Source organism: Oncorhynchus masou, chromosome 28 (genome assembly GCF_036934945.1).
Source record: "Oncorhynchus masou masou isolate Uvic2021 chromosome 28, UVic_Omas_1.1, whole genome shotgun sequence".
NCBI lineage: Eukaryota > Metazoa > Chordata > Actinopteri > Salmoniformes > Salmonidae > Oncorhynchus > Oncorhynchus masou.
The window spans coordinates 24,361,503-24,379,646 of NC_088239.1; the positions used below are offsets into that span (position 1 = coordinate 24,361,503).

General features: G+C 43.4%; 1 protein-coding gene across 1 annotated transcript; it reads left to right on the forward strand.

Moving 5' to 3' along the window:
- The first annotated feature begins 10,164 nt into the window (after positions 1 to 10,164).
- nell3 (NELL (neural EGFL like) family member 3) lies at positions 10,165 to 16,690 on the forward strand. The gene is made up of 4 exons (XM_064941639.1): positions 10,165 to 10,313; positions 10,537 to 11,216; positions 13,127 to 13,762; positions 13,926 to 16,690. Exons 1-4 carry the CDS (start codon positions 10,171 to 10,173, stop codon positions 15,461 to 15,463), a joined length of 2,997 nt encoding a protein of 998 aa, XP_064797711.1. The 5' UTR covers positions 10,165 to 10,170; the 3' UTR covers positions 15,464 to 16,690.
- Positions 16,691 to 18,144: the final 1,454 nt, after the last annotated feature.

An 18,144-nucleotide genomic window follows, 5' to 3' on the forward strand; every position in this document is an offset into this window, starting at 1 on the left:
TTAAAGACAGGGGCTGGGACTGTAAAGCTATGAATATACTCAGGGCCATTATCTAGTAAGGCAGACACGCAGACATTTATATTTATCCAAATATATAATTGATGAAGGTTATATTAAGATTCAAAATATCTTTGTCAAGTAAGCCTGGCCAAGAAGACAGAAAACATTAGTTACAAAATAAAATCTTGACCCATCATGACTTATGTGCCAGATATTATCAGTGATCATAAAAGAGCAAGACTTCCTTTGAGTAACTGTAGTTAAAAGCAAGATGGTTAGGATTCATTTCAGGCCAGTCACGTTAAAATGCTATAAAATGATGAAAAACCTCACAAGGAATCTTAGTCCATTTTCAATGTGAACTGGATTTAGGGTATTTCCCTTAATGAGCCGAACTAAAAGGGAACTGACCCCCATCCCCACCTTGGCAACCAACAGTGGAAAGAACTTCACTAAAAGTGGAAAAATAGCAGCCAGCTTCTCATATTTTCTGTCCATTATTCAGCCATTACGAGCACTGGAGCTGTAATGCTTGAACCTATTTTCTCTTGGGGGCCTTTGGCTCCAATGGGAAACACAGACCACCCTCTCTCTCTCTGTGGCGAGAGGCTGTCAACATGTTGTGTGGTTGAACTCCATGGGGGGAAACAAAATAGCTCTGAATGAGTCTAGAGCCTTTCATCAGATGTGATGTATAAAATAAACACTTGGGGAAAGCATGTGCTCCACCCACTCTTATTTCCTATCCCAGGGGTTGAAGAACAGATGGTAGCCATAGGCTGCCTTTGCTGCCCCTATTAACTCTATATGATAGCGTAAAGGCTAACAGTCATATTTTGGAGAGCTCTATCAGGGCCAGCTCTAGCCTTTGTGGGGCCCAAAGCAAGATTTCCTGCAATACTACCCATTTTGCTGACATGGCTAATTGATTGACGGTGTGACTGACATAACAACAGAAAAATTGTTGATGCACAACCACACTACCGACTTCCAGTAAGTTTACTAAAGTCCCTAAAGAAAGTTGTTGTTTTTTTTGTTTTTTTTTGTGTGGTCGGGACCCCCCTAGCTGCATGGGGCCCTAATCGACCTCTTATGTTACTTATTCCTGAGCCCTATCCAAATAAATTCACTGAATGAAAGATCACCATTGTTGAGTTAAGAAGCTATGCTTATTGTCCCTTTCCTTTCCTGTCCGTTCACTTTTCATTGACTGGATGGAGGTGGTCAGCGGAGAGGGTAAATAAAAACTGTGTTGTCACCCTCGCCGGTATATGGTTGATGTCAGCTATCCATCAGATTTCAGCTCCATCCATAAACCCTACGATGAGGGAGCTATGTTCCTGCTATAGCATCCCCATACCATGTGTTTTAAAGCTGGAATCCATAGCTGTAGAACAAATTCAAGAATAAATGCCCTTGGGGCGGCTGGCATCGTTTCACCTATTGCTTTAAGGATCTATTTAAAAGCATTTGACAATAGCAGGCTTTCCGCACCATTGACTCTGTTTATCTATAGCTGACTAATAGGAAGACGTTTGAGATAACGCTTCTGAGATGTAGGAACATGAAACAACAACTTAACTTCTGACCATTGCCTGTGCCGATTCAACAGCAAACTTAAACACACATTTAATGGAGGCAGGATTTGATACAGTGAAATGGCAGTTTGAATAGAAAAATGGACTTTGACAAAGCTCTCTTTGACAAAGATCAGTCTTGCCTTCAGTACAGGAAAGCGGTTGTGAAAATCCACACCAGGTTTCAAATAACTGCAAAAGGCCAGATGGTAAGGTGTGAGGGTTGTGGCGTACATGAAAGGCAAGGTAAGACGGCATACTTTAAAACCATTATTATTATGTCTCCAGCGTGTTATTTCTCTTAAGCTATGTGCTAGTCCACACCTCACATTGGCTTTCCAAGTAATGCCCTTCCAAACCTAAGTGCTGTGTGATAATCGTAAAAGCAGTTTGAAAACCTCTAAAACATTCATTGAAATACAATAAAGTGTCTGTAAAAATGTAATTCAACACAAAGACCCAGGTCAGTGTTTTATCAAGTTATGCATATACACAAATATGTTTTCCAGGTGCGCAGTAGCACCCTCTACTGCGAGGTAACATTATAGCTTTCTTTTGGTCTCATATTAATTGCTACTGAACTTGGTGGGTGGTGTGAGGGTAGGCAATGCCACCAACCTTGAACCTTTCTTAAGACTGATAAGTCTGAACACTTAAAATGTTTACAGGAGTACATTTATTGGGGAGCAGCAGGAGCAGAAGTTTAAAAGTGTCAGGGCAGAAACATTGAGGGTTTTGATCACTTTGCTCTATTGACTGACTATTTTTTCCTTTCATCGTGTTGTGGCAAAATAACTCAACTCAGCAAAAAAGAAATGTCCTCTCACTGTCAACTGCTTTTATTTTCAGCAAACTTAACATGTGTAAATATTTGTATGAACATAACAAGATTCAACAACTGAGACATAAACTGAACAAGTTCCTCAGACATGAATAACAGAAATGGAATAATGTGTCCCTGAACAAAGGGAGGGGGGGTCAAAATCAAAAGTAACAGTCCGTATCTGGTGTCCCAGTCCGTACCAGTTGCATTAAGTACAGCAGTGCAGCTCCTCTACATGGACTGCACCAGAGTTGCCAGTTCTTTATTTATTTACCTAGGCAAGTCAGTTAAAAACAAATTGTAATTTTTATGACAGCCTAGGAACAGTGGGTTAACTGCCTGTTCAGGGGCAGAATGACAGATTTGTACCTTGTCAGCTTGGGGAATTGAACTTGCAAACTTCTGGGTACGAGTCCAACGCTCTAACCACTAGGCTACCCTGCCACCACACACACCTCTTGCTGTGAGGTGTCACCCCACTCTTCCACCAAGAAACCTGCACGTTCCGGGACATTTTGGGGGGGAATGGCACTTGCCCTTACCCTCTGATCCAACAGGTCCCAGAGGTGCTCAATTGGATTGAGGTCCGGGCTCTTCGCTGGCCATGGCAGAACACTGACATTCCTGTCTTGCTGGAAACCACGCACAGAACCAGCAGTATGGCAGGTGGCATTGTCAGGCTGGAGGGTCATGTCAGGATGAGCCTGCAGGAAGGGTACCACATGAGGGAGGAGGAGTCTTCCCTGTAACACACAGCATTGGGAATGCCTGCTATGACAACAAGCTCAGTCCAATATTGCTGTGACACACCACCCCAGACCATGATGGATCCACCACCTCCAAATCGATCCTGCTCCAGAGTACAGGCCTCGGTGTAACGCTCATTCCTTCGACGATAAACGCAAATCCAACCATCACCCCTGGTGAGACAAAACCGCAACTCGTCAGTGAAGAGCACATTTTGCCAGTCCTGTCTGGTACAGTGATGGTGGATTTGTGCCCATAGGAGACGTTGTTGCCAGTGATGTCTGGTGAGGACCTGCCTTACAACAGGCCTACAAGCCCTCAGTCCAGCCTCTCTCGGCCTATTGCGGACAGTCTGAGCACTGATGGAGTGATTGTGCGTTCCCAGTGTAACTCGGGCAGTTGTTGTTGCCAGCGTGTACCTGTCCTGCAGGTATGATGTTCGGATGTACCGATTCTGTGCAGTTGTTACACGTGGTCTACCACTGCGAGGACTATCAACTGTCCGTTCTGTCTCCCTGTAGCTCTGTCTTAGGCGTCTCACAGTACGGACATTACAATTTAATGCCCTGGCCACATCTACAGTCCTCATGCCTCCTTGCAGCTTTCCTAAGGCACGTTCACACAGATGAGCAGGGACCCTGGGCATCTTTCTTTTGGTGTTTTTCAGAGTCAGTAGAAAGACCTCTTTAGTGTCCTAAGTTTTCATAACTGTGACCTTAATTGCCTACCGTCTGTAAGCTGTTAGTGTCGACCGTTCCACAGGTACATGTTCATTAATTGTTTATGTTTCATTGAACAAGCATGGAAACAGTGTTTAAACCCTTTACAATGAAGATCTGTGAAGTTATTTGGACTTTTACTAATTATCTTTGAAAGACAGGGTCCTGAAAAGGGACGTTTCTTTTTTTGCTGAGTTTATGTGGAAAATAGCAATTCTAACAAGATTTCATTAGCAATCAAAAGAGCAAACAACACTCAAATAATATATATTTATAGCTGTGTGTACTGTATGTGTTTATTATGGAGCTCCCGAGTGGCGCAGTGGTCTAAGGCACTGCATCTCAGTACAAGAGGCATCACTGGTTCAAATCCAGGCTGTATCAATGTGATTGGGTGGTGCACAATTGGCCCAGCATCGTCTGGGTTTGGCCTTTGTTGTAAATAAGAATTTGTTCTTAACTGACTTGCCTAGTTATGTAAAAATGATTGATAGGCAGTACTACAAAATGTCTCAAATATTCACTCAAATCAGATATTAATGACTACATGATATGCAAGCCAGTCCCAAGAGTTGTAGTCTCCTCTAATGAGATTGGGAGAAAGTCCAATATTAAATGTTTCACATTCCACACTTTCACCTAAGGTCTCCTCAACAAAAGATAGACATTTCCTGACTACCCTTGTCACCACCCGAGACATGGTGAGTTTGACGTGACAGACATTGGAAGGGCAACAGCTGTCTCAACAATAAAGATGTCCAGAGCAAAAACCTACTGACACCTCGGACAACACTGTTGACGACAAGGTCATCAGAGAGTTAATTCAGGACAAATGAGACATGCCAGTCAATAAAGGGTAAGCTGTTCTAGAAATACTTTCAAGGGGGAGCAGGAGGAGCACTGCCAGAGCCCTGCAAAATGACCTCCCATCTGCTCAAACGGTCAGAAACAGACTCCATGAGGGTGGTATGAGGGCTCGACGTCCACAGGTGGGGGTTGTGCTTACAGCCCAACACCGTGCAGGACGTTTGGCATTTGCCAGAGAACACCAAGATTGGCAAATTTGCCACTGGCGCCCTGTGCTCTTCACAGATGAAAGCAGGTTCACACTGAGCACATGTGACAGATGTGACAGAGTCTGGAGACGCCATGGAGAACGTTCTGCTGCCTGCAACATCCTCCAGCATGACCGGTTTGGCGATGGGTCAGTCATGGTGTGGGGTGGCATTTCTTTGGGGGGCCGCACAGCCCTTCATGTGCTCGCCAGAGGTAGCCTGACTGCCATTAGGTACCGAGATGAGATCCTCAGACCCCTTGTGAGACCATATGCTGGTGCGGTTGGCCCTGGGTTCCTCCTAATGCAAGACAATGCTAGACCTCATGTGGCTGGAGTGTGTCAGCAGTTCCTGTGAGAGGAAGACATTGATACTATGGACTGGCCTGCCCGTTCCCCAAACCTGAATCCAATTGAGCACATCTGGGACATCATGTCTCGTTCCATCCACCAATGCCACGTTGCACCACAGACTGTCCAGGAGTTGGAGGATGCTTTAGTCCAGGTCTGGGAGGAGATCCCTCAGGAGACCATCTGCCACCTCATCAGGAGCATGCCCAGGCGGTGTTGGGAGGTCATACAGGCACGTGGAGGCCACACACACTACTGAGCCTAATTTTGACTTGTTTTAAGGACATTACATTAAAGTTGGATCAGCCTGTAGTGTGGTTTTCCACTTTAATTTTGAGTGTGACTCCAAATCCAGACCTCCATGGGTTAATAAATTTGATTTCCATTGAAAATTTTTGTGTGATTTTGTTGTCAGCACATTCAACTATGTTAAGAAAAAAGTATTTAATGAGGATATTTCATTCATTCAGATCTAGGATGTGTTATTTTAGTGTTCCCTTTAATTTTTTGAGCAGTGTATATCCACAGTAAAATGAGTCCTATATTGACATAACCTGAAAGGACGCTCAGCAAGGAAGAAGCCACTGCTCCAAGACCACAATTAAAAAGCCAGACTACGGTTTGCAACTGCACATGGGGACAAATATCGTAGTTTTTGGAGAAATGTCCTCTGGTCTGATGATACAAAAATAGAACTGTTTTGCCATAATGACCATCGTTATGTTTGGAGGAAAAAGGGGGAGGCTTGCAAGCCGGAGAACACCATCCCAACCGTGAAGCACGGGGGTGGCAGCATCATGTTGTGTGGGTGCTTTGCTGCAGGAGGGACTGGTGCACTTTACAAAATAGATGGCATCATGAGGCAGGAAAATTATTTGGATATATTGAAGCAACATCTCAAGACATCAGTCAGGAGGTTAAAGCTTGGTTGCAAATAGGTCTTCCAAATGGACAATGACCCCAAGCATACTTCCAAAGTTGTAGCAAAATGGCTTAAGGACAACAAGGTCAAGGTATTGGAGTGGCCATCACAAAGCCCTGACCTCGATTCTATAAAAAAAATTGTGGGCAGAACTGAAAAAGCGTGTGCAAGCAAGGAGGCCTACAAACTTGACTCCGTTACACCAGCTCTGTCAGGATGAATGGGCCAAAACTCACCCAACTTATTGTGGGAAGCTTGTGGAAGGCTATCGGAAATTTGACCCAACTTAAACAATTTAAAGGCAATGCTACCAAATACTAATTGAGTGTATGTAAACTTCTGACCCACTGGGAATGCGATGGAAAAAAAAGGTGAAATAAATCATTCTCTCTACTATTATTATGAAATTTCACATTTTTAAAATAAAGTGGTGATCCTAACTGACCTAAGACAGGGAATTTTTACTTGGATTAAATGTCAGGAATTGTGAAAAACTGAGTTTAAAAGTATTTTGCTAAGGTGTATGTAAACTGCCGACTTCAGCTGTACATATTACCTCAATTACCTTGACGAACCGGTGCCCCGCACATTGACTCTATACCGGTACCCCTGGTATATAGCCTCACAATTGTTATTTTACTGCTGCTGTTAAATGATTTGTTACTTTTATTGAAAAATATTTTTTTTTTTTACTTAACATGTTTTTCTTAAGGGCTTATAAGTAAGTGTTTCACTGTAATGTCTACACCTGTTGTATTCGGCGCATGTGACAAATACCATTTTGATAGGTTACAAATGTATCAAGAAATAATCATATTTATATGCCTAGCAATCAACAAATGTATGTTGTTTAAAGCACACGTCTACAAGCCCCAGTCACCAATGACAGCTCCAAAAAGCTGGTGAACAACATGTGAACGAGAAACTCGTAGAATCATGACTCTTTCAAGATTTCAGTCCATCGTTGGCCGTTAGGGGGTCCTGTGTTTTCTAAGGATTACTGACTCAAATTAACAAAATTAGTCATAGGATTCATTCTTTTAACTGAACAAGACGTAAAAAAATCTAAGTCCATTTGAAGAGCACTACTTCTCATTGATAAAACAATACAACTGAACAGATGAACAGCAATGATTTTGACTCAAACAGGTTGCCCAAAAAATATATATCTTAAAGCCACGCCCCTACTAAGCCACACCTCCACTCCGGGGTTCCTCCAAGAACCCATTGCTACATTGAACCATTAAAAGGTTCCTCAAAAACCCCTCAACTAACCAAAGGTGCAAATATGAACCATTGACTAGCAATGGTTCCTTGAGGACCTCCATGGGTTCCTTGAGGATCTCCAGGTTTCCTCGAGTCACCACTAATTCTCTCTTAGGCTGATCCAGAGAGACTCATCCATGCTTTTATTACAAGCAGGCCTGACTACTGTAATGCTCTCCTATCTGGTCTACCCAAGAAAGCCATTAGTCAACTGCAAAACATACAGAATGCTGCAGCACGGGTACTGACCAAGACCAGAAGGAGAGCACATATTACACCGGTTTTAATGTCTCTGCACTGGCTACCTGAGTTTTAGAATTCATTTAAAGATGCTTCTATTGGTTTTTAAATCAATCCACGATTGTGCTCCCCAATACATGTCAGACATGCTTTTAAGTTATGTACCCAGTAGGTCCCCCAGGTCTTCTGGCACTGACCTTTTAACTATCCCAAAGCCAAGGACCAAGAGGCATGGAGAGACAGCCTTTAGTTATACCAGTCTGCTGTTCCCACATGCTTCAAGAGGGCCACCATCGTTCCTGTTCCCAAGAAAGCTAAGGTAACTGAGCTAAACGACTACCGCCCCGTAGCACTCACTTCCGTCATCATGAAGTGCTTTGAGAGACTAGTCAAGGACCATATCACCTCCACCCTACCTGACTCCCTAGACCCACTCCAATTTGCTTACCGCTCAAATAGGTCCACAGACGATGCAATCTCAACCACACTGCACACTGCCCTAACCCATCTGGACAAGAGGAATACCTATGTAAGAATGCTGTTCATCGACTACAGCTCGGCATTCAACACCATAGTACCCTCCAAGCTCGTCATCAAGCTCGAGACCCTGGGTCTCGACCCCGCCCTGTGCAACTGGGTGCTGGACTTCCTGACGGGCCGCCCCCAGGTGGTGAGGGTAGGTAACAACATCTCCTCCCCGCTGATCCTCAACACTGGGGCCCCACAAGGGTGCGTTCTGAGCCCTCTCCTGTACTCCCTGTTCACCCATGACTGCGTGGCCACGCACGCCTCCAACTCAATCATCAAGTTTGCAGACGACACAACAGTGGTAGGCTTGATTACCAACAACGACGAGACGGCCTACAGGGAGGAGGTGAGGGCCCTCGGAGTGTGGTGTCAGGAAAATAACCTCACACTCAACGTCAACAAAACTAAGGAGATGATTGTGGACTTCAGGAAACAGCAGAGGGAACACCCCCTATCCACATCGATGGAACAGTAATGGAGAGAGTAGCAAGTTTTAAGTTCCTCGGCATACACATCACAGACAAACTGAATTGGTCCACTCACACAGACAGCATCGTGAAGAAGGCGCAGCAGCGCCTCTTCAACCTCAGGAGGCTGAAGAAATTCGGCTTGTCACCAAAAGCACTCACAAACTTCTACAGAGGCACAATCGAGAGCATCCTGGCGGGCTGTATCACCGCCTGGTACGGCAACTGCTCCGCCCTCAACCGTAAGGCTCTCCAGAGGGTAGTGAGGTCTGCACAACGCATCATCGGGGGCAAACTACCTGCCCTCCAGGACACCTACACCACCCGATGTTACAGGAAGGCCATAAAGATCATCAAGGACATCTACCACCCGAGCCACTGCCTGTTCACCCCGCTATCATCCAGAAGGCGAGGTCAGTACAGGTGCATCAAAGCTGGGACCGAGAGACTGAAAAACAGCTTCTATCTCAAGGCCATCAGACTGTTAAACAGCCACCACTAACATTGAGTGGCTGCTGCCTACACACTGACACTGACTCAACTCCAGCCACTTTAATAATGGGAATTGACGGGAAATGTTGTAAATATATCACTAGCCACTTTAAACAATGCTACCTTATATAAAGTTACTTACCCTACATTATTCATCTCATATGCATACCTATATACTGTACTCTATATCATCGACTGCATCCTTATGTAATACATGTATCACTAGCCACTTTAACTATGCCACTTTGTTTACATACTCATCTCACATGTATATACTGTACTCGATACCATCTACTGTATCTTGCCTATGCTGCTCTGTACCATCACTCACTCATATATCCTTATGTACATATTCTTTATCCCCTTACACTGTGTATAAGACAGTAGATTAGGAATTGTTAGTTAGATTACTTGTTGGTTATTACTGCATTGTCAGAACTAGAAGCACAAGCATTTCGCTACACTCACATTAACATCTGCTAACCATGTGTATGTGACAAATAAAATTTGATTTGGTTTGATTTGATTTGATTTGAGTTACTATGCCCCTGGAATAGCCTTCTAGAGAACCTGAGGGGGGCAGAAACTGTGGACATATTTCAAAGAGATCTTGAAACACACATTTTTAGCTTTGTTTTTCCTTCATTCAGTTTGCGTTATTATTTTTGTTTTATATCCATTTATGTTTGTTGTGTAGTAAATATTTCAGTTTTTATTATTTTCTTTATTTTTGTTGTTGTTTTTCTTTCTGTAGAGCACATTGCGTTGCATTCCATGTCTGAAATGTGCTATATAATGAAGCTGGATTTGATTTGAAGAGTGTAAAGTACCAGAAACGATTCCGCTATTCTTACAAGCCCAATAACCCTTATTTGGCACTATATGGAACCATTTGTTTTTAGTGTGTTCCGATAGGAAGGAAGAATAGGAAGGGGAAGGGTTAATTTGCGGCTGGGGAAACCTGATGGTAATTAAGTCTTTGGAATGTCACATACTAGCATTCTATTCCAGAAGCCTTCAGAGTGGGTCAGACATGGAGTGAGGGGAGCGATGCACGTTTCAAATTGTTTTCTTATTTTATTGACGACATTCAAAAAGGGCATCCACACCAAATACCAGAGCCACAGGTAATGTTCCCTATTGTTTTGTCTGTTGGAGTTTACTTTGTCATATCTGGATTTCAGGTAGCCTACTTTATCTGTTATAGATAAACAAGAAAATACATACGGAGGAATCCAGACTAAACCAAATCTAATTTAATCAAATAAGCATGTCTATCCAAAATTTTTGCGCACTGGTGTCATAAGAGCGAAAAGATGCTGACATTTACATCGTTTTCATTTTCTCCAGGGAGATAAACAAATGCAAAATGGCATTGTCCAGAACAGTGCTGTTGTTATTGGTGTACTCGTTATCATTACATGACACAGTAAGAGGTGTCGCAGAGATATGCCGGGGGACTCACTGCCACGGTGGCGAGACTGGGGATCCCAGACCGTGCGTCGGAGCCCAATGCCTGGGGGGTAGATCATCCAGACCACCGCGGCAATATAATCCAACAACACAGGGCAGATCGGGACAGGCAGTCCCCAGCCAGCACCATGTGTACCACAGCTCTCAGTCAAGAGGAGACACAACAGACACGTATGTTGTTCAACCACAGCGCGGTAGGCATAGTGACAGCGTTAGAGAAAGCGCAAGGATGCAAACGTCTGAAGTTTTCGTTTCAGGATGTACTGGAGCGGATTGCGTTACTCCTCAGAAACATCTCCACGCTTTTAACGACACCAGAGACTGCAAAGGAATCGAATGTAAATTACCACTAAGGATACGGCCAAAGCCCCGTCCAAAAGATTGTGTGGGAGTCGGCTGTCTGACTGATGATGCCGCAGCTTCCAGACAGCCTTCCCCTGTCCATATGCCGGACAGAGCTGCTCAGTTTCTGGGAGAATTTCCAGAGTTTGGATATCCTGCATCTGAACTTGGCAGTGCGCCTTTGGGAGTGCAGCTCACATGTGACATTAAACCAGGTTAGTATATACCCACATCAATTGTATATGAAATATATTATTATTAGTGGTATAATGCATTAACATACTACACAGTAACAGAAAACTGTAAATTATATGGTCATTTGGGGTATTATAAACAGTCAAATACTCTGAAACATTTTACTGCATCATACTATACATTATGGTGCATTGTGGGAAAATATTTTGCGCATAGCAAAACATTGTTGTATTTCGTATGGTACTGTCATTCCACCCCACAGAATACAATACCATACCATATCTTTGGTGCACTAATAACCGTTTGACCACTAGTGGGTGCATGGTATTGTTGTTTTTGGTTCATTAACATATTTTGAGGGTTGGGCTTGTAGTAGGCTATATTTGTTGCACCCTTGAGTGAGAATGCTGTACTCTGTGGTTATAGTGCCCCATCAATTTGGATGGGCAGCAACTATTAAACCTTTACCATGTCCTTTTGGTCTGTTTTGTAGTGATGGGAGCTTCCTGAAGCATTGAGATTTTCCATCCAATTGTGTTGAAAATAAGTTCATCATTCAAGGCTTTGATCAACACACTATACACTAGTGGCACCTGCTGGTCAAAATAATTTAGAGCTGCCAAATTACTATAGACGATGTCCCATAGCATGAGCGTAGTGTAGCCTTTGTCTTCTGCCAAATAAATACCAAACCAATCAGGTGGTTGTTCAGCAAAACTTCAGACATCATTGATCACATGCTTCTGATAAAGTGATACAGTCATCGGCACACTGCTTCACGATTTCAACGCATGCCTTGGAGCTCCAGCATTCAACGTAACATCACTACTGTTTTGCCCTGTAGTCGATGCCAGTTTGGAAGCCTTTGGTAAGACCTCTAGAAGTGCAAGTGATATAAATACCCAAATATTAATTAATATGCTATAATGTGTAAACACTTTACCTAGCAGCCAACATGCTTGCACCAATCCCTTAACTCCTCCCTCAATGAATTTCATTCATCCATTCATTTACCTTCTTTTTTTTTACAGTATAATACAGTACATTTTATGGTATTGTACTTTGTGTAATTACACAGTACTTGCTTTGATGCCATATTTATATTACATTAGGTGTACTGTAATGTGTAATACAGAGTTTTACTTGCCACGAGCTGCCTGTAATCTACTGTCAAATCCCCAGTAACACCTTTACAGTGTAGGCTGTCTATTGAGGAGAACGTAGTTGACAGACGAGGGAAGATACATAGTGTGTAAAAGGGTTTCCAACTCGTGCCAGATTGAACTCCGTGGATGTGTGCGTAATTTGGAACCCCTTTACACAATGCGTATGCAAAATAACCAAAGTGGTCTCATTCCAGAACAAGCGGTTTTCATCGTGATTATTGTCTTATAGGCTACATAGATTTGTTTAGAAATGACATGGTGAAATGGAAATCACATAATATTCCTTTAATTACTTTCAATTTATTTGGGATTAATTTAAACACGCAACATTAGGCATCATTGCTACCATCTTCTTGTGTTTGAGACCCAAGATTAGACATCATTGACTACAGTCCAATTGAACTAGAAAAATGTCTGGCAGTCAAGAAAAGTTAGAATGCTTTGATGTCTATAAAAAGCCGGCCTAGGAAACTTCCATTACTTGATGTTGGACTTTTAGATTTTGTGGCAAAATAGTTTAACAAAAATTTTAAAAAGTATTTAATCTCAAAAAGGGATGTACTGTATTATCATAATTTCACAGTATATTTAACTTAACATTAACCACAATTTCAGTAATGATTTGCTGAACTGTTTTGAATCATCTTAGAGTACAGGAGCACATTATTAGTACTTGATTCCAGTTTAATAGCTAGCTATACATAGTTCCACATCCTATCTCTGACTACTCCACACGTTAAACCCTGCCCTCTTCCATCTCACAGGGGAGAATGAGGTGCCTTCAGAGGATGCACTCATCTTACACCTCCAACTGGCTAAGGGGCAGGAGAAACTGGTAGAGGCCCTTCAGGCTCAGCAGACGATCATCCGCGACCTGCAGCAAAAGCTAACCGAACAGCAGGGGGCGCTGTTGGCCCAGCAGCGGGAGATCCTGGAGCAGCAGCGGCGCATGTACGAGCAGATGGACGTGGTCAAGGCACAGTATGGCCTGCTCTCTGACACCGTCAAACAGGTGTCCTTCCAAGGCCTCCAAGGGGAACTCCAGAGCTACTTCGAGAGCCACCTGGCAGGCCTCCAGAGCCAGGCTCGGAGCCACCTGCAGAAGTCCTATGCCGTTCGCAAGGACATGCACATGGATGTAGATGCTAAGTTGATGGATGTGGTCGGGGAAGCCCACCTTCCGCACCCCCTGCTGGGGTGTGGCGCCCCGTGTGGACCGGAGGATTACTGTGACTTCCAGAGGGAGCCGCCGCAGTGTGAGAAGTGTACCATGTGCCCACCTGGTTTCTTCCTGGTCTCCCAGTGCTCTCCCAATGCAGACAGAATATGTCAGGACAGAGACGAATGCCTTGAATTACCAAACCTATGTGGACAGGGAGTGAAGTGCATCAACACTCCAGGTAAGGCTTATAACATTTATAATTTGTAATTAGACATGATATCCATCCTGGTTCCAGAAGTCCTTTTATTGAATAGTCAACTAAGAGTATCAAGCAATTTGGCACATGCTCATATTTCTGATCTCCTTCTCCCATCTCTTTGTCGTTGTTTGATGCTGAGCAGGAGGGTTCAGGTGCCTGGGCATGTCAGAAAGGGAGGCTGCTGCTGGAGTATGTGGGCATGACTACTTCTACAACCAGGAGCTTCCGGAGTGCCAGGCTTGTTCTGACTGCAATGGAGAACCCATTGCCATCCCCTGTACAGCCACCAGTGATTCTGTCTGTGGACCCTTCACAGACAACCTGATGTCCCAGTCCTGGAGTGCCACCGTGACCTTGCCCCCAGCCAGGGCCCCCGGCAGCCACATCTTCCCTGGCCTCCAGCTCAATGTCCAGAGCAAAGAAGCCAGCGACTTGCTGTCCAACCATGCCGGCCGGCTATCCTTCCAGCAGCACGGCTTGATGTGGCTGGACCATAACTTTGCCCTAAAGCACAATTGCAGGAACTTCCTCCAGGTGGGCATGCGACTCAACAGCAGTCAAGAGGAGGAGGGCCATGACCTCAGTGGGGTCCGCATTGAGCAGCCAGACGGGAAGTACTTCCAGGGAGTTAGTGTTAGTGGCATCGCAGAGGTCGAGCCCAACCACATGCTGACTCTGTTCCTGAAGAGTCCCAACCAGCATTGCAACCAGAGCAAGGACCTTCATGTTTACGAACTCAACGGGCCTTCCTTCAGCATGCTCTGGCTGTCCCACGATACTGGAGCCGTGGCCATGACAGCACAGATGTCAATGTCAGCCCACTACCAGACCAACTACCGTCCAACCTTCCGCATCACCTCCGTCTCTGACCCTTACATGGTGGGGTTGACCCACGACAGCCGCGGGGTGCGCTTCACAGAGAGTGGCGTGGTTAAATTTGTCCTACAGCAAGCACTGTACTCCATGGGCCACACCTGCATCCGAGAGGGCTTCTCTCTGGTGGCCTATGCCAACCGCAACGGGACCAACCAGGAATTGATGCAGGCATTCAAGTCGGGCGTCAACTACAGGGACACATCCATCACCCTTTCTGGGGCTGTCAGGGTGGATAGTGGGCACTCGCTTAGTTTCGAGATCCTATCCCCATCTCAGTGTAATATCCGCTACTTTGGAGACAGTACTGGGATCAGTATTCTGAGCCTTATCTGGATCCCCTCAGCTGTCTCCTCTGCCCTGACTGCCACAGTGTCCAGGACAGGCCTTCCCTCTGGAGTCGTTCGCAACAAAGCCCTCTTCTTCCAGCAGGTCAGCCCAGAATCAGACCAAGTGCGCCTGGCCCATTCTGGGGAACCCAACGCCCAAAAGAACTTTGTCTTCTGGGGGGATGGGACAGCTAACGTTGCCCTCAACCTGAAGCTGATCCATTCGTGTAACGTGGTGAAGCTCACTCTTCACCGGCAGGGGGGCAGCGGGGAGGGTGGACAGGCTACACCCGTGGCCCAGCAGATTTCTGGGCACATGCCTGAGGGCAGCGAATGGGCCAACGTGGGCCTGAGGGCCTCCTTCCAGGTCCAAAACGGTACAGCCATCTATGTGACACTGGACTGCGTACGTGGTCGTGTTAACCAGATCACCCACAAGGGAGGCACTAACATATCCATCCTCTGGGTGGCGTTGTGATCCAAAAAGAGGACCTTTTTTGTTGTTGACTCTGTCACATTTTGTCAACACGTTTTGGAAACATACATAGTTTCGCACAATTTCAAATTACAGATCAAATTGGAACCTCACTTAACGTCACAGATGCTTCCAAGGTAGAGGAACTTTTTTGAAATGGAAGGTTGTGTTTTGTCTAATGTTAACATTTTTGTTATGTTAATGTTGTTTGTATCTTATGACTGATACTTTGTTGATTCATTGATTTTTTTGGGGAGGACAAGTACTGATGTTGCTCGAAGTACTTCGGCTGGTTGATCAGTGACCAATTATTTTCTATGAAGTAAGCTGAATGATGTGTGTGTGTTTATAATGTGTGTTATGCTTTTTATTATGCTATATCTTATTCCATCAATTTCCTGCACATGAATATGAAATGTTGCCTTTCAATGCGTGTGTATTAGAGTATTTTGATAAAAGAGCATTTAAATATTTTAAAATGTATTATATTTAACTTTCACCAGGCTGTTATTTTTATTTCATATTTTCAATAACTTATTCTGAATTTTATGTCACTTAAAATAATAGAGGAACATTGGGAAAAAAAATGTATCGATATACTATTGGAAACAATACCTTACTTCATAAACAGAATTGTACTTCAATCGCTTGATAAAACAATCACAGTTGTGTCAATACTGTGCTTCTCGGATACATGTATGTCAAACAATATAATTATGTTACAAATATTTATGTGACCATGGAACTACAGTATAAGTGTAGTATACATTACATATACTTACATAAATGGTGTAGGGAAAGTTTATCCTCAGATTATCATTTTTACATTTGATAATTCACACAAATCAGGTTTTATGTAGCAACAATATGTTAACCGTTAACTGCATAATGTATGTTGTGCTTTAGCCTCAAAACTCTTGGCCCTGTGGAAGTGCTGCCTATGCATAGCATTCTTAATTGCCTTTGTGCATGTTCTTTCCCCCAAACAATTAGACACAATGAAGTGTTTCAGCGATTTGGCAGCGAAGCAAAGCGGTCGGTCACTGAAATACTTCTGCTTTATTTTCACTTCGCCATGCAATGCTTGGTGATTTGTTTGTTCTATGTATTGTAGAACAACAATGAGTGTATTCTTGTTTTTTTCAAAGCCAAATAAAAATTCACAAATTTTGTACGATGTTGATTCTCCCTCTTGCTTTAAAAAAAAATAAAATACGTACCAAAAAGTGATGAAGAGGTCAGCATCTAGGTGTGATTTTTGGGATGAACTGAGATTGATTGAGATGTCATTCATGTAGAACATGTATGTCCTGAAATAGAGGCTTTGATTAAAAATGTGAATGACAGCACCTCCACCATGTGACTGCATCACATATGAGCCTAATTCTTCAGTCTTTTCAACCATGACAGCTTTAAAACTGACCCCACCACCCTGACAACCATCATACATGAAATACCCAGTATTTTCCACAGCTTAAATAGAAAACTTAACAGCCAGACATTACTCATGTCATGGAGTCCCAAACATATTGAACCTATTTGAAATCAACTTTTTAAGCAAAGTAGGTGTCCAAATTGCAGAAAGAAATCATACAGTTGTACTAATTATTGGTCTTGAATCATTTTAGAATCAATCCATCATATTTAACACACAGGTAAACTGACTAATAGCGGCTGAATCGGAACGAAAACTGATTGTGAGAAATAATCGACTGTTTCTGTCTGCAGTCTGAATTGAAAACAGGTGTGTGAGATGGAGCGACGCTCCAGGTTTCTCATGTTGTCGATCAAATGGGACCCACAGTGTATGAGGGGAAACATCAAAGGCAGCAGAGAGACAGAGCTGTGTGTGTGAGCGAGCGAGAGAGGGAAAACGAGAAGAGAGAGGATGTCTGTGTGCATCTGCGTGTATGTGGGTGTTTACCTGTAAGTACGTTGTGCACGTGTCTAGAGCAATAGAATAGTGTGCATTATAAACTATGGACCGTTAAGACAGAAGTATTCAAACTGAATTTTCACTTTTTAATGTGAACCATGTGTTTCTTCTACAATTCTCATACTTATTAACACTCAAATGTTTGACACAAATCATGTGTGTGTGTGTGAGAGACAGTCAGTGTTAATTCATAAAAAGACAGTCCAGTATCATTTAAAAGATAGACCATTAAGGTGCTATGAAACCTGAATCACTGTAAACTTATCCAGTGGTGCTTGGAGAGACATCATTCATCACCACAAAGCATATATATGAAGTGAGTTTATTTACCTTCTTATGGCTTAACCACTGATGTATATAAACCCTGGATTTCTGATGCAATGAATTTGCCAATGACAGGCTTTGAAGGCATTTTTTTTTTGCAGTGGGGACAGTAACTTAGTACTTTCACAAAATTATACATTAAGGAAGTGTTTTATATATTTTTTAGCTCACATAATGTAATGTAAATGTATGCATGAAGGTAGGTGTCTGTAATAGAATATATGTGGCAAAAACTAACGTAGATATTTACAATTGCATTTCTATAGCTTACAAAATAATTTTTTACGAAGGTGGGGGAGTGTCAAGATGGAGGCCCGGTGGTTTCAAAACATTGCACCCTTTCTGTCATCTAGTATATATATAAATAATTGGGCTTAAGTCCTTTACTTTGCTTGCCTGTTTTAAACCTTTAAAAAGGTCCAAT